The 23,677-nt window shown below is 43.5% G+C and overlaps 1 protein-coding gene across 3 annotated transcripts in view; it reads right to left on the bottom strand.

Moving 5' to 3' along the window:
- Positions 1-23,677, bottom strand: part of DNMBP (dynamin binding protein) — a 103,430-nt gene that overhangs the window by 21,162 nt on the left and 58,591 nt on the right. For 2 of the 3 annotated variants that reach the window (XM_082722266.1, XM_082722268.1), the window contains exons 5-6: positions 1,497-1,690; positions 540-639 (exon numbers count right to left, since the gene is read on the bottom strand). In XM_082722266.1, coding sequence (XP_082578392.1) covers positions 540-639; positions 1,497-1,690 — 294 coding nt within the window. Of the gene's footprint in view, positions 1-539; positions 640-1,496; positions 1,691-20,902; positions 22,221-23,677 lie in introns of those variants that run through there. The other variant, XM_082722267.1, reaches the window with a different exon arrangement.

Below are 23,677 nucleotides of genomic sequence, written 5' to 3' on the forward strand. Positions count from 1 at the left end.
AATACATGTCCCTGATTTAAAGCTGCTAAGTTTTGGTGTAATTTGTTACAAAGCAATAGATAACTAACACAGTTCCTTTGTTGATTAAAAACAGATGCCTGTTTTTCAAACAGTTTTGACCATGACCCACATGACAGCCAACACTGTAAATCGTGACTCAGCATACTTATATGTAGAGTTGAAGTGTCAAAAACTGTAGCTGTGCTTATTCTTTACAATATATTCGGTATTTTCTATTTTATTTTATAGACAAAAGTAGATACTGGGTGCAACCTGTGCTAGCAATCTCAGGAGTGTCAGTCCGGAAAACCCACACTATGTGACATCTAAAATCTCTTCTACTGCTGACATCACCTCAACGTAGGCCGTAGATAAAGGAGAACAGAGGGCCAAGTGACCCCTGAACTAGGTAGCTAGAATCTCATTTTCTAGCTTCTCAAGGCTGCTTCACCTCTTACCTCCTACCCATGAAGTTTAACAAATGTGGTGGTTGCGAGGTGGGGAGGAGCTGCTTCTGAAGCAATGGCAGGAGGTCATACCTACAGCATCGCTGATTTCCAGATCTGCCAATAACTGCTTTGAGGCCTTAATCACCATCTGCATATTTCCAAAAAGTCCTTCAAAGTCAATGTTTGGTATCTGAGAAAGGGAGACAAAATGTAAAGATGCATGGAAATGAAATTAATGGCACACCATTCATACTAGGAACATCTCTTCAAGGATGGTACAAAACTGTTGAAGGTCATCTTCACTTGCCATCACCAAGATTCCAGAAGAGAAGCGTCCAGCATTGTCTTTAGTGTCACTCTTTGTCCCTGACCCAGTTATTCTCGGCTCACTCCCTGCCCCCACTACCTTCCTAAAAGGACCGTGTTACCAGTTTGGTCTAGAATTATACTGGGATACAAATTCCCATGCAAAATCCAAAATCTGATGGCAGTGCCCACTTCCTGTACTAGCTCTTAGGAGTGAATGTTCCAGAAGTATAAACCCAAGCCAGGCCCAGATGGTCAAGTAACAAGCAATATGGACAGTAAATGCCCAGGAGGCTGTTAGCCTTTTTTCCCTACCTCCAGCATCTAGACAAGTATCTGGCACACACATGAAGGTCAGGGTTTCCTGAACAAACGCTGTACTGTCAGGTGCAAGAGCCACCGAACCCGCCGTCCCCAGACTTCATTATTATACCGCCTTCCCAATGCAGTGACCATCCAGACTGCCTGGGAGTGTCTTTAGGAGCCACAGAAGCAGGGAATGTCCTGGGAGCTAATACAGCAAGTCTGGTAAGTTAACAGTAGTCTCGGGAAGTGACAGGATGCTGAAAGCGTAAGTTGATGACACACACATGTGGGGGCCCTTCAATTAAGAGCAGGAGAAGCAGTCACAGCCTTTATTTCAAAGCCAGTAATCCTTGTGGTGAAAGCACCCGTAATCTAATGCTCCAGGCTTGGAGAATCACATTCGGGGTAAAGCAAACTTTCTCGCACGGCTCCCACCTGTGCCTGCTGCAGGGGCACCATGATGTGCTCAATGCACATTTCCAGATCACGAACGTAGTCTCTCTCTGTCTGGAGAAGTTCTTCTATCACCTTGGTTCTCTTCTCCAGCATCCTCTGCTCTGGGTTTTCAGTGTACACGGACCCAGGAGGGGCCACCGGTGATGAAGACTGGGAGGAGAGCAGCGTCATTTCTAGAAGGGAAGAGAGAACTGGTCAGCAGCTCCGGGTGTGGAAGCAAGACTCTTCAACAGTTCAGGCTGAAAAGAACACATTCCTTGAGAACCAAAGTCTCATTGCTGTCAACCACCAGGCAATCTGATCACACGTCAGTTCCAATTATGAACAGATGAAGGGCTGAGAAAGCCATTTCTGCAAAGAGAACTTCTTTCATCGGTGTGATAACATTTCTAGAATTTATCCTAAAAAAGAGAAGCTGGCCACTTCAGGAGGGCAAATCAGTGTCCAAAACCCCTTGGGAAAGAGGCTGAGAGAGGGGCTGTTCTTATAAGAATTGCTTTCACTTAATTTTGTGTAAAAGAAAAACCAATGCATGAGGTCAGCAGCAGAAATACCAAACTGGACGTTAAAAACACTGATGGAGCACATTAAAAAGAATATTAGGGGAACATGACAATGACAACTAAGGAGAAGACAAGAGTTAGATGGGAATTACCTGTCCGAGAACTGGGTGACTTACATGGCCTACTGTGTTCCAGTCACCGTGATGGAGGGTGAACATCCACAATGAAATATACAAAAATTATCTAGATTGTCCCTACTGAAACATTAATGAAGACATGAGTACCTTGTTATTCCAAATGCCCTAGAAGATACAAAAGTACTAGAAAGATGAAGTTCTTTTTAATGTTATTTTCAACCAAAAGAACCTCTGTAGAACCATACCGTATGAACTAAAAACAAAAACAAATATGTACCTGGTCATTAGCTTTTACAATGACCCATTATTGGCTGCTACACATGATGGTTAGCTACACATGATGAGATTCATAAAGATGGGATGGCATTTGTTCATTAAAAATAAACATTAAACACTAAAATAAACACGAAAAAAATCTGAAAATCAAGCTGACTCTGCTCAGTTTATTTCAAATTCCTTAAAAATCCACATTAAAAAAACTACGAATTTGGTTGAGTAAATATACTAATCTGGGTGTGATCACAAGAATATTTTTAGCAGATCTAAGAAGCAAAAACACATGTGTTGGTACGATTTATGGGAAACGAGGCTTTCACATCAGACTTTAGTCTTCAAAAATCTTCCCCACAGCCCCTTCTCTAGGAATTTCAATGTTTAAAAAAGAATGCACCCAGATTCTGGTTTCTAAAAACCACTCTCCACTAAAAGGAACCAGAATTCTTTGGAGAAATAACTAAGATTGGGGCAAGGAAGGTACAGGTGAACCGGAAACACTGAATGGCAGAAAGTAAGAAAGTGCCCAACAAAACAATGAAAGTATTTCCAAAAGGCATGGAGGTGGCTTAACGCGGCTCCCACTGGCCAAATCTGGTATAATTTGAGTATCAAAGTAAATAAGCTATAGACTATAATCCATTGACTAAGAATCCATGAATTCATATTGATAACATATAAGTATATAAGTAAATGGGGAGAGGATAATGTTTTTGCTTATGGTATAATGTCAACTAATAAATATAGAAGAAATGATGGGAATTAGAAAACCAGCATTTTGCAATGATCAGAATAAAATGTGGTCCAGGCATAAATCATCAATGGGTGATTCTGGTGTTGATGGTGGGGTCTGATGATGAGGATATTTGCAGTTTTGAGATCGTTACTACAAATTACTTATTAATTACAAAAATGAAAAAATAGTGACTATATATAATGGAGAAAGGGAGAATATGGTCACTGAGTAAACAAAATTCACGTCAGCAATAAGGGGCAAACAGACATCATATTTTTCTGTTTGTCATATCTGGAAACAACACATATCCCTTATGTGGTATCCCCGTCAAACATGCATAAATCTCAAACAAATCTTGAAGAAACAGCAGACACATGCAGATTGAGGATTTGTATTCTTCCAAAATGTCACGTTATGAAAGACAAGCAGGGGCTCCCCAATTGGTGGAGCCTATGAGTCTTGATCTGGGGGTCATGAGTGTGAGCCCCCCACTGGGTGTACAGTTTACTTAAAGCAAGCAAGCGAGCGAGCAAAGCCTGAGAGTTCCCAAAGATAACTGAGGAGATGATATATAAATGCCACGTGTGAATATGAACTAGGTCCTGATCTGGGGGAAAAATTCCTACAAAGGACGTTACTAGGGCAATTGGTGAAGTTGTAATATTGACTATAAGTTAGATAAATGATTAAATCAGTGAAAAATTTCCTAAAATGGCAAATCCATGCGGTCAGGTATGACATCCATGGTTCATACAAAATGCACACATGGACGCTTACAAAAAGACACAATGTATGAAACCTACACTCAGTCAGAAAAAAAGTGTGTGTGTATCTATGTGTGTGTGTGGAGAATGAATACAAAAACCTAACAAAATGTTAAACACTGGTGGAATGTGAATAAAGGATATACAGGAGGTTTTTGGTACTATTGCAATCGCGTAAATTTTATACTATTCAAAACAAAGTTTAAAAAGACATAATTGGAAAATATCTTTCTTGAAATTTTTTTGGGCAAACGAATGACAGAAGTTCAAGCATAACTCTTATTTCACAAGAATGCTAAATCATCGGCCCAAATTAATTGTAGCATACGTAAAAATTCATTTTCAATAGCCTTGTTTCAAATTTTCTTTGCAATTACAAGCAATAGGATCTCACTCCCAAATATGGTTCCATAAGTGGCAAGTTGAGAAGAGAAGCTCATTTTTAAAATGTATTATTATCTTTTTTATTTAGGAATAATTGACATGCTTGCTTTAGGTGTACAACATAATTATACGTTACTTTTAGAAGACACTCATTTTTAATACAGGACAAAAAGCTCTGAAAGGGAGAACATTTATTGAATTTCTACCAAGGGCAATACACTTTACCTATTTATGTCCCTGAACTTATTTAATATTCATGTCAAAACTCTGAACTTCTTATTTGATTTATTATTACTTGATTTAATACAAAACGTGGGTTTTGAGAGGCTGACCAACCTGTCCCAGGTTATGTAGTGAGTAAATGGCAGGGCTGGAATTTTAATCTGAATATATTTCAATCTAAATCCTATGCACTTCACCCTGTACCAATTTGCCTCCCTAGACTGGAATCTCAACTAGAAAAGGTCAGGGCTTTATTTGCCTCAACTCTTGAAAATTCCCTGGAAACTATTCAAATCTCAGGAATCAAAATTCTATTAATTATAATAGCTGAAAGCTTAAGTGTATTCATCAATCAAAAGCCAGCAACCTACACTAAGAAACTCGATTTTTATTTTTATTAAGAGAAAAATGAAATGGTAACAATTCTTTTAAATGACCAGTGTGATGCTTCCTTTTTTCTTTTTCTTTTTTTGGCAGGTGTATTTATAAACTCTTGGACCGTCTTTAAGAGAAAACCAAGAACACTTTAGCATGATTTAAAATCCTCAAAGACTGTTTCGGCAATTTTGTTAAAATTCTACATGTTTCTGAAGGTATAGGTCACTCTCAAGCTCTAAACACATATTAATTCTCAAGATTAAGTCAAACTAGAAATATCTGGCTTGAAATGACTCCAAATGTAAAACCCATTTTCCATTATTCCATGTATTGCGTAAGGAAAAAGTTCTGATGTAAAATTTTAGTGCCTGGGATGACCGAGTGAGAGAGGGGGCCTCCTCGCTCAGCGAGCTGCAGTGTGGACAGGCTTGGAACCCTGCTCTTCCCTGCTCTATCTGGTCAACCCCGACAGAGGCCACTTTGACCTCTGGGCCTCAATGTCCTCATCTGTAAAATGAGGGTAATTGTGCCTGCTTTGCCAAGCTGTTGAGGGTATAAACAAGGCCATAACTCAACACAAGTTAGTTCTTTTCCCACCACAGGCCAAAATATGTTCTCTGCACCAGATTTAGGTAAAATGCTCCAAGTCAAAATGCTCGTCTGTCAAGATACTGGAACACTCCACTTTTCTCTCAGAACAATAAAAGCTGAGGAAGCACATGGAAGAGGAGGCTGAGGCCAGTACCAGCCCACACTGCCCTGTGCAGACCAGCTCCCACCTTCTTCCTGGGATGGCCCTAGAGGAATTCAGGGGCTGGAGCCAAAGCTGATTGCACAAAATTAGTCTCTCTGATCAAACAGTTCGTGCGGGGTTGTTTCTTTCCTTTTGTTCCCCTTCCCGGTCCCAGGTCCCACCACCTGCACAAAGTCCCCATTCCAGCCACTCTCAGGACCCCCACCCCGCAGGTTAGCGTGCGTCACCAGGCTCCTTCCTCGGTGGGGGTAAGGAGGGGGTCCAGCAACCCCGCAGTTTCCCTCAACTTTACAAGCCACACTTGTAAGCAGGGTCACAGAAAAAAAGCCACTCACTTCTGGCTTCCTCTGCAAGCTGGATCTGGGTTTGGTGGGGAAAGTCTCTGACCTGCCGACAAGGTCCCCAGCTGCTCAGGCTGCCCCACCTGCTGCCGAGGGCTCCGGTGCCCCGGGATGCACCTGCAGGGCCCGAGGGCCGCAGCCATGGGGAGGACGGGTGGGTCCCAGGGTAACAGGCAGAGCAGAATCTTCCCAGAGCTCTGGAATGCTCCGCAACCCCCAAATCCTTTGAATAGGGTAGGCATTTCCCCGAGGCTTTCCCACATTTACATATGAATCGCCCGAGTCCCCGAGGCTATCACGGCAGGGCCGGTTCTAAAGGATGGAGCTGGAATCCTCCTGGGGAACGAGCTGCAGGGTGAGGCCCAGCTTTACTCAAACTCCACACCTTCCTCTCATGCCTTCCTCTCCTGCTCCTTAAAACAGTCACAGTTTAACTTCAGGAGGTTTTAATCGAAGAGTATTGCCTCCCACTTTGCCTACGCTTACTACGCTTTGTTTTGGGGGGATGCTTTCTAGGGAAGAATTCTGAAGGCCTATCCAGCTCTCATTTAAGAGGCAAGTAGACATTAAGTAGACAAGTGGGTGGCACTTGTCTACTCTGTCTGCCTTAGGACCTGGCTTTCGGCAGCACCCCCTCCTCCCCGCTGGCCAGGGCTCTGTCCAGGGACCCAGCCCTCCCACTTTGGGGCCTTACCCTGTAGCCAGCAGAATGCAGATCCCAGTGGGCCGGGCCCAGCACAGCAAAGAGAACCCGGAGGGATTTACAGGGACTGGGAGCCCTGCTCACAGCTCTCAAGCACTCACACTTTGAAAGAAACTAAGGAAATGAAAGCTGCAGAAAAAGAGGCCACTACGTGAAAAAAAAGAGAGAGAGAGAGAGAGAGAGAAGGGAAAGAGTGGAAAAAAGAACACCCGCATCAGGGCAGGAGCTGGCTCTGGGGCAGAAGGCTCTGAAAGTGCTGAGCCTGCACTTCTCCATCGCACCCGAATCTATTAATGTATCACCAGTAATTGAAAATCAGGTGTCAAGCTAACTAAGAAACGTCTCTGTTGGTGAAAGTTTGAGCAATCTCGGAGGTGACAGCTTTCGGTAAAGAGCCCTTCACGCTGCGTCTGGAATGGCAGTTCTCTCTGGGAGGCCCCCCCACCTCCCCAGGCTGGTGAGCCCGTCCTGGCTTCCCTCCACCTGCTCGTGTAGCCCCTCGGAGCTTCCTATTTTAACCAACACTTACAGGGCCTCACGGAGTGCGTCAAGCATGGTTCTCAGCACTTTACAAACACCAGGGTATTTAATCCTCCTAACAAGCCTACCATATCTTCCCCATGGCACGGGCGAGAAACGAGAACTCCGAGAACCGGCTCAGTAAGCACAGTCCTCAGTAAGCGCAGCCGGGACTGGAGCCCACCTATGGCCCCTGACCCACAGCTACCATGTCTGCAGGCGAGTGAGGCCAGCAGTGACCCAAATTCTACCGGGGGGGGGGGGGGGGGGGGTTGGCGGCCACCAGGGAGCCAACAGTATGGCAGAGCGGCTCTGAAGCACCCACCATGAGCAATTACATATGTAAGCACATCTGCATATCTTCATGTAAGGGGATCTGTAAAATCCCATTTGGCAGAATCAATAACCCCTCAGGATCCAATCTAACGGTGTCAAGCACAGTAACGATTCCACAGTATTCTGATAATTTACAGCAGAACATACGTGAAACCAAGGAAAATGCTTATTTTATGCTGTCATCTGATGGCTTTCTGACTTACAGAGTCCTCATCTTCCTAAAGGAAGGGGGGAGCCCCCCCCTTCAAGAACCCTCAGCTCCTTCTTGTCAACCCTGACAGACATGACACCTCAAGGGGCAGGGCAGCAGGTAATAACTTGTAATACTGTTGTTGTTTTGTTTTTTTTTAAGATTTTCTTTATTTAGGAGCATCTGGGTGGCTCAGTTGGTTAAGAGCCTGTCTTGGGCTCAGGTCATGATCCCAGAGTCCTGGGATTGAGTCCAGCACTGGGTTCAGCGCTCAGTAGGGAGAAGCAGGCTTCTCCCTCTGCCTACCATAACTCCTCCTGCTTGTGCTCTTTCTCTCTTTCTCCCTCTGACAAATAAATAAATAAAATCTTGAAAAAAAAACACTGCAAAAAAGATTTTTATTTATTTGAGGAAGAGTGCAAGAAAGAAGGCGAGCACATGCAGTGGGAAAGGTAGAGGGAGAGGGAGAAATAGGCTCCCCACTGAGCAGGGAGCCTGACTTGGGACTCAAACCTGGGATCCTGGGATCATGACTTGAGCGAAAGGCAGATGCTTAACTGACTGAGCCATCCAGGCGCCCCTACTTTCTCTACTTCTTAAAATAAAAAAAGTCAAACGTTTTAAGCCAGAAGTTTACTTTTAGGAAGATATTATACATCAGTAGTTGGACAAATGCGCAAGATGCATAAGCAGGGATGTTCTCCAATGTGTAAAAAAAATTCAGAACGACCTAAGCAGAAACAGCCAAACTTTCTCCCCAAAAGGAACTGGTTAAATAAATTACGGCATATCTGTATGACAAAATACTATTATAGCCACGGAGATACAGATTTTTATTTAACATGGAATGTTGTCTGTGTGTGGTTAAATGGAAAAAGCGTACACCAAGAGTTTATGAACAAACTGCGATTTAGTTAAAAAGGGAAAATACTTTCAGTGCGTATATCTGAAAATGAGAAAGTCTTGGCAGAGATGGAAGTGCTGATTTTTTTTTTTCCTTTCTTGGCCTGTGTTTTCTAGTATTTCTATAGTGAACATGTAACGCTGATATGACAAAGAGTAAAAAGGTGGAGGAGAGAACATTTGCTATAAAATAAGAATATTCTAATACCAACAGTTCTCAATTACTCTGTTAATCCATTGCAAACTCTTTCTTCACTTTTTAATGATCTGAGGTCTCTTTGCTGGCCCCATCCCTGTAGACTGCTGGAGACAGTGGGTCAGGAAATGCTGCTTAAGTAACAACACCACAGTCTCCCGAGCAGGCGGTCTTAGTAAATTTGCTCATCTTCCCCAGTCCCAACCGGGGCAATCAGAAATCCTGGTTTTCCCGCATTTCCTGCCATTCCAGGCAGGCCATCCAGCCCCCACCCTGTCTTTACCTTTAGCACCTGCAACACTCAGGGCCACCCGGCTTCAGAAAGGAATTGATCCCCTTTAGGTCCTAAATCTCAAAGGCAACTGAAAAAACTTTCCCTGTAGCCTTTGCTCTGTAACTGCCACCTACTCTGGCAAGTAGCCTCTAGCACAGTCCCTGCTGGGAGGGTTTCCACCAGGGGGAACTCAGCTCCATACTTCTCATTTGCCCCTTCCTTTTTCTAGATCCTATCCGGGCCTTGGGAAGAGCCAAGGAGTCAGGTGCACCGTATCCAAGTCTGCATCTTCCTATACTGCTAGGCTGGGAAGTTTAATTCTAGGACCAACTCAAGCACCATTTTTGAACACTTTCCAATACACATCACTCCTAGAGGGGTGTATTGCTGGTGGGACAGCACTATTGTTACTTAATCTTTAGGCAGCAGAAGTGGAATTATCAAGAGAGCAAAAACAGTTTTCATAAAATAGCCCACCAAGAATAAATTATTGAGTAAGCAGATATCGATTATAATCAGCCCCCCCAAAAAAACCTATATATGAAAAACTTTATTATCCAAACACACACGTACCTGATGTTATATTTACCAAGTCTCTTGAAGGAAGTTATTATTGCTCTCATTTTACAAATGAGGAAACAGGGGCACAAAGCATTGACATGGCTGGTGTGTGACCACAGGGCTGAGACAGCTGCATATTCAAATCCAGCATCCACAGCCTGTGCTTCCCATGCGGGGTCAAGGTCTGTTCTGGATTATAGGTCTTCTTCCTATGCACATGGCCATGCCTGGCATTATAGTTCCAATTTTAATCATGATACCATGGTGATGTTTCAAAATTTGCTCATGTCCGTGCCCCTCTGGCTATTTTTCTATCCTACCCTATAAAACTAGACTTTGCAGCTTCTGTGAGGTAGTTAACTTTTATTCCTTCCACTTGCTCTCATAGTATTTTACATATCCTTTATAAATGAGCATCCCCCCCACAATCAATTTCCCTGAATCATAATCCTATTCAAGTTCTAACTACAAAACTGTATGAATATTTAATAGGGAGCTACCAAGCACAGTGTTAGGCCATTGGGCAAGTAGAAAAAGTTGAAATGCCCTCAAAAGCTTTCCTTAGTCTCATCGGGAAAGTTATGTCACTCTCCTGAGTTCAGGAATAGTAAATGGAACAGGGTATAACTGGTGGTACTTAAAGTTACTCCCATTTGATTTAATGAATCTACTTGAACAGGCAAAACATAAATTCATGAAACAAACAAATAATGCAAAATAGAATCAACTTAAGCATTGAGGGCTTTGGTTATATTTATTAGAATGAACCCAATCTCTCAAAGATTCTTTCCAAGTGTGATCCGATATTTTGATGGTAAAATCTCATTAAACTCAGGATATCTGACATTATATTGCTAGTATCTGTTTTCTAGCTGAAACATGGAAAAAAAAAATAAAACCTCAACACAAGGGAAATATAAGTCAGGTTTTCCCTGGGAACCCAATCATAAAGTATTGTGTTGGTTTAAACAAGCTCTGGGTAGTGGAGAAGGAGAGTAGTCCCTCTCTCCTTCTCTATCTCCTCTGGCTTCCATTTCTGAGCAGTTTCTGGAGCTGCTTCTAAGATCTTCAGAGGACAGCAGGTATAGTGAATAAAGTACTCAAAAAAGCCCTGCCTCCCCTCCTTCCTGTGTGATCTCAGACATGTTACAGGACCTCTCTGGAGTGTTGTTTCCATAGATAGATAGATAGATAGATAGATAGATAGATAGATAGATAGATATAACAAAAGGGTTGGGACTCGTTGGTCACTTCGGAGATCTAAACTCTTCCATGATGTGCTACCTTATTACTTCATTACTTCATTTACTCATCTCAGTTTGGAGTAACCACATCAACTACTAACTAATCCCAAAAGCAGTGGCACTTGGTATGTAAGGCCTCTTTGGACACAGCCAGGCAGCCACTTCGTCTCCTCAAGCCCTGAGGACAGGGTCCTTGCTGCCGTTATTATGGAACTCAGTGACACCAACTTCCAGTATATGTTCCCTTCCTCATCCTTAAACATGACAAGCCCAGCTTGTCTTTCTAACTTTCTCCTCACCTTCTGTCCTTTAAGTCCAGGTAGATGAAAGCCTCTCTAATCCCTGCATCGGTCTTTTCCCTAAACTTCCCTTCTTGAGCAGCAATACAAAATAATACATACCAGGGCACCTGGGTGGCTCAGTGGGTTAAAGCCTCTGCCTTCAGCTCAAATAAATAAAGTCTTCAAAATAATATGTACCATTTTATCTTTTTTTTTTAACACCCTCAAGTCATATTTATTCTAGGAGTATAATGCCAGTTCAACTTTTGAAAATCAAACAATATAATTTACCACATCAACAGGCAAAAGAAGAAAAATCATTGGACCAAGTCAATTGACGGGGGGAAAATACATTTGAAAAAAATCCAACATCCATTTATTGTAATAAATAGGAAAAAAGAAATAGGAAAACTAGGACTAGAGTGCAGTTTCTCAACTTGGAACAGAACATGTATTAAAACCCTACCTCTACTGTTACTTTTCCGTGCCCCAAAATAGAATATTCCATTTGACAACACACATTCACTGAGTACCTATGACATCCCAACTTACTAGGTTCTGGAAATACTCTCTTTACCACCGTCACAAAGCTTAGATGCGACTGGACTTCTGTACCTAATGTATACCTAATCCATAGGATTTAGCACAGCAAGTGGCACTTAATAAATGGCAACAATCATTGTAACTTAGAGTGTCCTGAGCATTACTCTGCTATTGTTGGGATACAAGACATTATCCAAAGATTTTTAGAAATCATGAACTATCCTAAGTTTTATGAAAATTTTAGTTAAAATTTAGGACCTGTGGCACTGGGGGTAAATGAGGTTTCCATCCTCCTCTAAGCCGGGCAGAGGCTGGAGACCAAAAAAATTGAATTTCCTATCTCCAAATCACTGAGGAAAGTTAAAGAAATTCTACCATATTTTTCATCTAAGTATCGCTGTGCAGTCAGCACTAAGTAGAAACATCTTCATATTTCAGTAGATGCTAAGATGCACCTTTTTTCCCACATTTTAACATCTCTAAAAGCAAGATGTGTTTTCCAATAGTGTGTTAAAGTTTAATTAGATGTTGTCTTTTTAATGGTACCTAAACTTTTTCAATGTCTTACAATAGATGGTGTTTTAGAGTCAATGAAACATAATATATTCCATCAGCCTCCTCTCAGTTCACAATTAGAAGCTATGGGTTTCTTGATATGGTGGAATGAGGTCCACTGTGGAACCGTGTATGCAAACATGTCCCTTCCCACCAGTAATCACTGTGCGTGGGCACGATTACAGCCTGATGGTCATGCCCAGTGTGGCCACTGCCTGGTTTCTCGGGAAGTACCAATTTGGAAAATTCTGGGGCATCTACTCTGTGGGTGAGTCAAGTTCCTGGGTTCTCACTTTGACATCCTATTTAAGGCCAGGCCTGCCGTGGTTTTGCAAGTTACACCGGTCCTCCCACTGCGCCCTCTCACATCCTCCGGTCTGCATGAAAGATGGTCCTCAAGAGCTCTTCTTCCTATCCACCCCCAACAGCTTGCCTTTCCTTAAGATCTCTTGCTTTTACAGACACCTGCCATCGCCCCAGGCCAATCTTCCTATGTTGCTGATGAAACATTCTACAAAGACAATTTAGGGCATGGCTTGTGGAGAAAACAGACAACCTAGCTTGAGGACACAGCTTCTGATGCCAGGGAAAGGTCTTTGGGTTTGGTGGGCATCTACCAGACTGGATCATTCCAAACTCAGGAGGGCCTTATTTCCTCTCAGGCTTCAGTCATCTCCTAACCTTTGGGTAAATATGGACCCCCAGATATGTCTTTTGCCTCCATATATTAACCCTTTCCTTCTCCTTTCCCTCCTGCCTACCCATCTGTCCTCCAATAAGCAACACTACCCTGATTGTAAAAAGTAAGCACAGGAAAGATTTGTCCAACTCTGTGACCCCTCAGATACAGTCACAGGTCTTTGATTCTTTTTGCCAAAGGTCTTGAAAGAGTGATCTTCATGCACTCCTTCTATGACCTCATCCTCCATAGAAATCCTCTGAAAGTAATTCTGAGTATCACTATAACATCAATATTGTCTTTTCAGTCAAACAATAACCTCCTCAACAAATCCAACAGCATTTCCCTGGGGCTCTTCAAAGCATTGGCCATTCTCTCTTACTTTAAATTCTCTGGTTTTCCATCACCAAAGGCAAGCAAAAATGAACTATTGGGACTTCATCAAGACCAAAGGCTTTGCACAGCAAAGAAAACAGTCAACAAAACCAAAAGACAACCCACAGAATGGGAGGAGATATTTGCATATGACATATCAGATAAAGGGCTAGTATCCGATCTATAAAGAACTTATCAAACTCAACACCCAAAGAACAAAGAATCCAATCAAGAAATGGGCAGAAGACATGAACAGACATATGTGTAAAGAAGACATTCAAAAGGCCGACATGTGAAAAAGTGCTTAACATCACTTGGTATCAGGGAAATACAAATCAAAACCACAATGAGATACCACCTCACACCAGTCAGAATGGCTAAAATTAACCAGTCAGGAAATGATAAATGCTGGCGAGGATGCGGACAAAGGGAAACCCTCCTACACTGTTGGTGGGAATGCAAGCTGGTGCACCCACTCTAGAAAACAGTATGGAGGTTCCTCAAAAAGTTGTAAATAGAGCTACCCTATGATCCAGCAATTGCATTACTGGGTATTTACCCTAAAGATACAAATGTAGTGATCTGAAGGGGCACGTGCCCCCCCAATGTTTATAGCAGCAATGTCCACAATAGCCAAACTATGGAAAGAGTCCAGATGTCCATCAACAAGTGAATGGATAAAGATGATGTGGTATATATATACAATGGAATATTATCCAGCCATCAGAAAATGAAATCTTGCTATTTGCAATGACACTGATAGAACCAGAGGCTATTATGCTAAGCCAAATAAGTCGATCAGAGAAAGACCATTATCATATGATCTCACTGATAGGAGAAATTTGAGAAACAAGACAAAGAATTATAGGGGGAGAGAGGGAAAAGTGAAACAAGATGAAACCAGAGAGGGAGACAAACCATAAGAGACTCTTTATCACAGGAAACACACTGAGGGTTGCTGGAGGGGAGAATGGTAGGAGGGATGGGGAGGTTGGGTGATGGATACTGGGGAGGGTGTATGGTATGGTGAGCGCTGTGAATTGTTTAAGACTGATGAATCACAGATCTGTACCCCTGAAGCAAATAATACATTATATGCTAATAAAAAGTACATACATTGAAGGTAAATTCTCTGGTTTTCTCCTGACCTCCTCACATGATCTTGCCCTATCCCTCCGCTGTCTGCCCCCAAACTGTGGCTCGGTTCTCAGATACCTGCTCTTCTCCCCAGTCACTCTTTGCCTCACAGAAGGCATCTACGCAGAGTTTCAGTGATTACATCTGAGAGGATGACGCAACCCATGCACGCCTAGCCCATCTTATTTCTCAAGCTCTGGTCAAAGCCGCCATCTGGTTTCTGAGACTTCAGTACTCCAGTGCTCCCCACACTGTGTTTCTCTGTCACCACAATTATGTACCCTTGCTCATAAAGTTTCCCCAGCTGGGAATGCTCCCCCTGCTTCTCTCTGCCTAGGTCAACCTCCATTACTCTCTTCAGCTTTAGCTCAAGTTCAAACATCTTCCTAAAGCCTTCTCCCCTAACTCAGATAAGGACTGAGCTTTCCCCCTTCTGACTGTCCCTAGCATTCACTATCTAGATGGTACATTTCTGTACCATAGTACATGATTGTTTTACATTTTACCTCTTCACCTGGTCTGTAAAGTCCTGTGTGTATACTGGGGGTGGGGGGACACCCTTCTCTGGATACCCCCTGATGCTTGGTACAGCACTAAGTACAAGTACTGGCTACTAAATTCCTGTGGAACTGTAGTCAAAGGGGATGTGGGATCTCTGTGCTGGTGAAGCGACGGTGGCGGCTTATGTTTATTTAGCATTCCCACATGCCAGGCTCTACTGGACTGTTCAAGGTACGTAGATATCTGTAAACTCACCTAATCTTCACAATACTGTCATGTAGGCATATCAGCTCGTTTTATTGATAAAGAAACTGCAGCTCGTGAGATTAAATTCTTTACACAAGGTTATACGGGTAGTAGGGCAAGTGGAGTAAAGGTATCTAACAGTTCCCCTTAAGGGACTTATAAAATTGTATTTTAACTATTTGTTTATATGCTGTTTTCTTTTCAAAACTGCAAGTGCCTGAAGGCCGGCACAAGTCTTATCCAGTGTCTCAGTGGGAACACAACTGGCACTCTGGAGAGGACAATTCATTGGATAGGACAGGTCTACACACTGAAAACATTTTGTGTCCCTGGTCCTTGCCTTCTAAACAAGTAGTTCCTTGCATCTGCCACTGTGACAGCCAAAAAACACCTCCACCCAGTTCCAAATGCAGGGGCTGGTGTGGGCCAGCCACGCCTCAGAACTGGGGCACTCTAGAGCTCACCCCATTCCAAATGGGCGGGGTCGGCAGTCCCCGTGACCCCCGTCCCGGACACACCTGTACCATTCTGGGCCACTGGTTTGTACCTAGATCAATGAATGGTTAGTTCATATGATGAGGAGGAACTAAAACACACCAGCTGAATCACTTGTACTTGCTCTCCCCGGAATCTGAATTAGGATATCAGGCAGATTAGACAGGAACAGAAGCTGTAATAATGGCCCAAGGCAGTGGTGGGACAAGAGTCTGGTTCTATGTAATCTAAAGTGAAGCAGGAGTAGAAACTATGAGTAAACGGGAAGTGTGAGTCTGCAATGAGAGAAGCAGACACTCAGGGAAATGCAAAAAACATCAAGAGAAAGACGGTCCCTGAAGGAGAGAGAGAGAGAGAGAAAGGGAAGAGCTGGTCAGGAAGAGGACACCTGCTTCTAGCCAGCTTGCATTGGAGCAGGAGCCCCACCCCTCCTCAGGACCGTCAGGCAAGCGAGGTCTAACCAGAATGTAAGTGTTTGGGACTCAACACACTCTCGTGAGCTAAAAATTGGGGAGCGGCTCATGCTTATAGTAACAGAATGACATTAGAGGGAGTGGCACAAAGTGCCCCAAGAACAGCCAAGCAGGTGAGTTACAGTAATCCTACCGCCCCTACCTGCATTACTGAGCATGGAACACCAGCATTACTGAGCGTGAAACCTCTGTTTTGCTGGTCATTTGTGACTCGGATGGGTACGCCCCTCATGGCACCTGCCACACTCACGGCTTTCAATCAGCTATGACATGAGCCAGGATGAAAAGCTAATGTTTTGGAAAGACTGGCAGACATTTTATTCCAATAGTTTGAATCCAGTCTGAATAGTTTGAATCCAGTCTGAATCCAGCCTACAAAAGTATCATGTTCACACACCTACAATGAAAAGAAAGAAACCTTGCCCCACAGAGTACTAAAACCTGAAGTATGTGTGTAATATGGGCAAAAGTGCCTTCAGGTCTATGCTGCTTTTTCTCATCTTGGGAGAAAAAAAAAGCCACACACACACAAGATTTTCCTGGATTCTGTTGTTTCACTACAATTACTGTCCAGACTTCAAAGGAATTGCTTCTCTATCTTCATCACCACTTCCCTCCTAAACTCCTTGTAATGTGCTCTGGGCCTTGGTGGCACCTATTCCTCACTCTATCTGCCAAATACAAGGTCTTTCTTTGGTCTGCACCCCTCCCCTATTTCTGCAGTGTGTCACTCTGGCTACCGCCCCCTCCATTTGAAGTCCCTCCTCCAACCCCCCTAATGCAACACTTTTCTGCTTTTCTAAGTTCACTGACGTGGAAGGAACTTACAGTTGTGCTTCTGACTTCAACCCTGAGAGCACTGGTCTGGGCTTCAGGAGACCTTGGTTCAGCTCCTAAGCTAAGGACTTTGGACAGACGTTTCAATTTCTCTGTGCTCCATCTCTTCGGTTACAGAAACAATGGGTCAGCTTTAAGTGTTTTTCAAACATTTTTTAACTGTGGCTGCCACACTTTACACTGTGATTCAACATATACATAACACATAAGACGTGTGTGTGTATGTGTACGCTCACACACAGAAGTATGACATACATACATACTTTTACTACATCAGATGTGCTATGACATTTTCTATTTACTTCTAATTTATTTTTCAAAAATGCTAGTTGAGGGGCATGGGGTTCAGTGGGTTCAGCTTCTGCCTTTGGCTCAGTGGGTTCAGCTTCTGCCTTTGGCTCAGGTCATGATCCCAGGGTCCTGGGATTTGAGCCCCGAATAGGGCTCTCTGCTCAGCGGGGAGCCTGCTTCCTTCTCTCTCTCTGCCTGCCTCTCTGCCTACTTGTGATCCCTCTCTTTGTCAAATAAATAAATAAAAATCTTTTTTAAAAAATGCTAGTTGAAACCCACCAAATAGGCTTTTAAGACCCAGTCTTGGTGGTTACCCATTATTTATAAAACATGGGACTTGCTGATGTATAGTCATACAGGATTTGACTGTAACCCTCCAACCCTGGACCCTGGACCTCCAAGCCTTGACTCTCACTCTCAAGTGTCCTATTTCTCTCTGGAAGATTCCTTCACTCCAATATCCTAATATCATGTAACTCAGTTAACATGGAATTCGAAACTCCAAGTCCTTTCCCCATTATAACCACTTCTGTTACTAGCAAGTGTAAAATCTTCCTGCTGATTCTTGGTCTAGCAATGGGAGCGGCAGCTCTTACATTGTTACCAAGCTCCCTGTTGAGAACTATTAGCAACTCTGGGTAAGGCATTTCCTAAATTAACTATGTGAAAGGCACTGAAAAGCAACCAAAATCAGCCGAAACTAGAGGGGAAAAGACTCAAAACAAGGGAAGCAAACTAGGTAAGATCCATATTTCCCCAATTCTTATCCCCTGAAGTCAATCCCTAGTCTTCCAGAATGTTGGGGGTGGGGGGGGCAATAAAGCAAAAATGTTAAGTCAACAGCTGGCAATTTTCTTGAGCTGAAGAGTCAAAGGCTCGCATGTGGGGCTGTGAAGTGTTTAGATATTATGGGAGATGTCTGGAAAAGAGGGAGCCACACAGACAGCAGCCCAAGATCTGTGCAGAAATTCCCCTCAAATCCCTGAACGCTGCCTGCAGGTGCTGAGACTCCAGGAAGCCGGGAGAAAGCAGAACAGCAGGACGCCAAAGAGCCCAGCGGATACTCATTCACAACGGTCTGGAGCCAAGAAGACGCCGCCTGAAATGTGAGTCCCTTCAACTTAGGAGGTTCAATAAACACTCTGGTTTTCCACGGAAACGTCAAAAGAGCCATACCTTAGGACTAAGGCCAGCCTCCCAGGACGAGGGGCCGCACCCTAGGACTAAGGGCAAAGAGACCTGCCCTAACAACCCATAAGACTGAGGCTGTCATAGAATGACTGATAAGGCAGGTGAGGGAAGGGACACGTCCTGATAGAAGGACCTGGTTTCTAGCTCAAGAGACACGCTGGAGCAGCCATTAAATGGGGCTTTGTTTCTCAGATGGGGGGGTGGGGAGAGTGGAAGAGGCAGAGGGGACAGGGCGCTCCCCTTGGGTAATCACACCTGCAGACACAGGGTCTGACGGCAAATGTCCCATGGTGGGGGGCGTCCATCTGGATCTCAGGAGAGAGGAGACCTGGAAGTGACAGGCTGGCAGAGCAAATGATAAGGGGGAGGGGAGGTGGGTCACCAAGAGACAAAGAACTCATAATTTATGAGCACCTACTATGTTCCAGGCATGTCATTAAGTGCTTTATTTATGTTCTCACACCAACACAGGTAGTATTAGCCTCATTTTATAAATAAGGAATCCAAAGCTCAGAGAGGTTAGGTAATTCACCTGAAGTTACATTATTAATAAATGATGGGGCTGAGATGTGAACTCAGGGCAGAAGACAGACTCCCACACTTGTTTCTTTCTTGAATTACATGTTGTAACTGTAACATTCGGGAAGGGCAGTGGTATGTGTGTGTGTAAGACAGCCAGCAAAGTATGGTAGAAAGCAAAAGGGTTTTCGGGCAGACTAAGATTCTGTTACAGGTTAAGGAGGATTCTAGAGGTACAAAAAAGGGGTGACAACTGAGCGAAATACGAACGCACCATCAAAACTCCAGTCCTCGAATACAGAGAGAGTTCTGAAACTGGAAATGACAGAAGGTGGGACTGAGCTACTGTTAGAGAGATCACAGGGCAAATTTCACCACTCTGGACAGAAGGGTTTGACTCTCATTAAGTCAGAGAGAGTAAAACACATTTATTACACTTAAGAGGCTTAATACAATAAGGAACTAAAGATAGGAAACAAAGTTCATCTAAGGAACAGATGTGGGGAAAGGGAATAGGACCAATACAAAAACCAATATAAGGAATCATAGAACCACTTTTGGGTGTGGGGGGGTGGGGGAGTGGTGGCTGTTGTTGTGGTTGTTTTGAGCTGGAAGGAATTTAGAGGTCATTCAATCCCTATCATCTCAGAGCAAAAAATGCATCTAGAAAAAGTGGCTAGCTGCTAAATACCTCATTCTCCCAACTAAAACCAGGTAGGTTTCATTCTTATCTTTACAAATGCAGGTGGGGAGCCTGATTTATCCAAAACAATGTCCTGAAAATTCTAGTTTAGTCTAGACTGTGCTGGAAAACCACGGGATAAACCATCAACAGTTAGGGGATATCAGACCAGGGACTTGCCGTGCCCCCGCCAAGAGTGAACATATTCTGAAGATCTCGGTGAGAGACTTTCCACTTAGGAGGAAGGTGTGCAATAGATTTTCTAGATCCTTCACATTTTGTGACTCTACACCTTATCCTCTGGTCATAACCATAACCTACACTCCCCCAAATTGGCAACCAGAAAGTTGGCCTGACAGGAGAATAGCACATACATAATAAAAATAAAGGTTTAACAGAGAGTCCAGAAATTATAAAAAACAACAACAAAATAAAACAAACATAGTTCATTTCAGAGACCTGGAGAAGATAAGCTGGCAAGAAAGAAAGAACCTCTACATTACAAAAGACTCAATTAGTACTCATGTTACAGATAACTCAGTTTAGGGCTAAAGGAGATGGAGTAATTTGAATATACAAAGCCTTGTGTGCTTGAACAAAGCACTATGCAGAATATCATCTTCTGATTTCCAGAAGAGTTGTAGTGCAAGATTGCACTACAATCTTGTAGTGCAAGATTCCTGAATGTCAAGAAATGAACACTCACTCTATAAAACAAGTTAAATCTTCTTTTCCCTAATGTCTACACTATAGGGATTGAGAGAAGGAAAATAAATTATCTCTTGGTGCCTTGATAATGAACTTGCCATCCCCAGAAGACCAAAAAAAAAAAAAAAAAAAAAAAAAATTACAGTAAGAATAGAAAGATATTTAGGATTAGAGATGCCTGACAAAACGGAGAAGGAAAGGAAAGTTCACATGAGAATAGGGTCTCCTTCTGGAGGCCACGGTGCATATGTATAGCACTATATATGGTCTTGCTCCATGAAGTGCCTCCCAAAAGGATTAAATCTCTAAGGCTGTTCTCATTCAAGACACACTTAAATAAGAATTTTGAGGGTCAGTTTCCTTAAGTGCATGAGTGTTCCTAGTACCTGGTATAATCACCCCTTTTATCTATTTTCATGTTGTATCCTTCTCAAAAGGATGGCTGAGTTCATACCTTGGGTTTTCTTTCTGTTTTGCACAAATTCTGAGCGCCTCAGGCTGCTGGGGGCTGTGCGGCGGTAGCAACTATTCCTTTTCCAAGTCTCCAGGCCATTTCTTTTCTTCTCTTCCTCAAAATGCCAAGTATTCTTCCCTAACCAAGGGCCCTGAACAATGCCACCGTGGTGTTCTCCCGGATCCCCTCTCATCCACTGATCCTGCAGACTATCCGGGAATGTGCCTCTGCTCCCAAGCGCTGTCTTTCCTGCTTTGTCAATACCATTATCCTCCCAATTCTTCATCTGATGCACAGAATCTGTCCCTCTGTAATTCTGAAATTTATACTCACAGTTTGCAAATAGAGTATCATAGCCTTTATTTTCCATATCAAAGTCACTGGGAGCCAGCGCATGACTCTTTGCTTTGGGACAGATTTTACCATTTTGATAAACCTTTCTGTCCCTTTTGTAGAACTTGACAAATTCTTTACCTTCATTCACTCCATCCAAATCTGGGAAGTCCACAGACCGACCCTTAGTATAATTCCCAGGAGCCTGACATAAATTGTTGCGGTTTCTATAATAAAAATTAGCTTCTTCATAATCCTCAGGATTATAATTAAAATTCCTGTGGTCCATGTGCCACTTTTCAGGTTGACCACAATTCCCCCCAGAATCATCCAAACCACTGGGGCGAGTGCACCATTCTTTGGAGACCTCAGGATCACCATTCAGATTCTGACCATCTGTGTGGCCATTCACGTCCCCATACCCTCCAGCTGTCCAGCTTTCCGGGCTGCCTGTAAGCCAGTTACCCTTAGTCCCTGGGCTCAGATTCCCATAATCCATGTTTTCTGAGTTCTTGTAACCATCACAATTCTGAGCCGTACTTCCGTAGTTCATACAATCCTTTCTACTTTCTTCCGCTTCCTCACAGTCCTCGTAGCTTGGTTCACTCTGCTCAAAAGCCCAGTATCCACAATGCCTTTTTCTGTAGGGCCGATTCTGCCCCAAAGTCCAGTGTCTGGAATCCAAGCTGCCTTCTCTGTAAAGTCGATCCAGCCCTGTAAGGTCCCTCTTCTGTAGACTCCTGTGGTCTTCATACTCCCAGCTGGAACCCCAGTGCCCTTTCTTCTCTGCTTCTCTTTCTTCTCTAACTTCATGGGTCTCACACATGTTTGGTGTGCGTAAAGATGGGCGTTTTACTTCCTTCTTCCATGGGCCTGGGCGGGGCTGAAATGTGGACAGGTGCAGGTTAGCCTGAGGCTGTAATCCGTCCTGAAAATGTCTCCCAAAGTGTCTGAGACACTCTTCTTGCTCCTCCAGCTGGAGCACAGAGAGATGTGGAGCTATTTTAACCTCAGGATCCAATCAGGAAGCTGCTATATCTTTCCCCACAGAGGCCAGAAGATAATTAGTAACCAGTGTTCATGTGATTGGAGTTGGCAGCTTTGTTCGGTGTTTCCCTCAAGCTGGTCAGACTGGCTTGGCTGCTTTCTATGCTGAAGGTAGAAGCATTCTGCTGTTCGAAAGGTCTTGCAGAAAAATGCCGAGTGAGGGAGAACAGCCCCCTTTAAAAGTCCAAGGTAAGGTCCCATAGCTCTTCTGCCTCTTTAGGTATTTCAGTCATCAACCAGTGGTATAAGTCATGTTTTCATGCACAGCTCAGCACAACACATGGATGTTCCCCATCCTCCAAGTTGGGCTTTCTACTCCCTGGACATTTGAAACTCTGTGGATCTCTCTTAGTGAGAGGCAGAACTCTTCCTCCTTTGAGAGTTTGCTTTTTATGGGAGTGAAGTTACCAGCTGGCATACACTCAAATCACAAGTGGTTTCCACTCCCACCTGTAGACGCATGGGGACATCCCACTGGAGCAAGAAAGAGAACTTCCTTTTTACTCCGATTGGGTGTACGGATCATTTTCAAACTGTCCCCAAGAAGAACGTAGTTACACATAGACTTTCCCACTTTCCTTGATACTTGCCATGACAGAAAAGCATGAAGACCATTTCCTAAAAATCTCTTTCTTATCCAATCATCCAGCATATTCAGGAACTGGGGAAGAAGGTTAGAAAGCAGAAAGGTACAGATAAAAATACCTATTTGAATCAAGAAACATTAGCTAGGCGCCCATTATAGGTGAGGTATTGTAGAAGAGAGAAAACATGGGCAAGTTAGCCCCTGCCTCTTGCAATGCAGGAGCAACACTCAAAGGAAAATCCAATGTGACCAGCTCTATAACAAACACAGATGGCTTTGGCGATGGAGCAGAGTCCTGCTGGGGCAACTGGAGATTTTGCAGAAGGGGTGGCTTTTGAGCAATGCCTTCAAGCATGAGCAGAATTTCCACAGAATTAGGAAATGGGGAACAGTTTGAAGGACAGAGTAAGTAGAAAAAGTAACAGAAGATAAGGCCAGAGGGGTAGACTGGGGCAGGTCCCAAAGTACCTAAATGCTGTTTACCTCATTCAAGGGGCAGTACCAGGCTCAGAGCCAGGCTTTGGTAAGATGACTCTTCTGGCTAGTGTGTCATCTACTGGATGCCCAGGAATGATTCCTTGAACCTTCGCCTAATCCCTATTTGTGAAACAATACACAACATAACTGTGAGGAGACCAGGGTTATGCACTTTGTCAATAATATGTTTACTCTTGGACAAACCTCTTACTCTCTCCGGGACTGAATCTACCTATATGTAAAATGAAACAGCTGATCCCCAGGACTCCAGTTCTTCCAGTTATAAAAAATCCGTGGAGCTGTTTTCCTCACTACTTCTTTTTCCTTTCCTC

This window comes from Mustela nivalis (genome assembly GCF_964662115.1).
Source record: "Mustela nivalis genome assembly, chromosome: 2".
Taxonomy (NCBI): Eukaryota; Metazoa; Chordata; class Mammalia; order Carnivora; family Mustelidae; genus Mustela; species Mustela nivalis.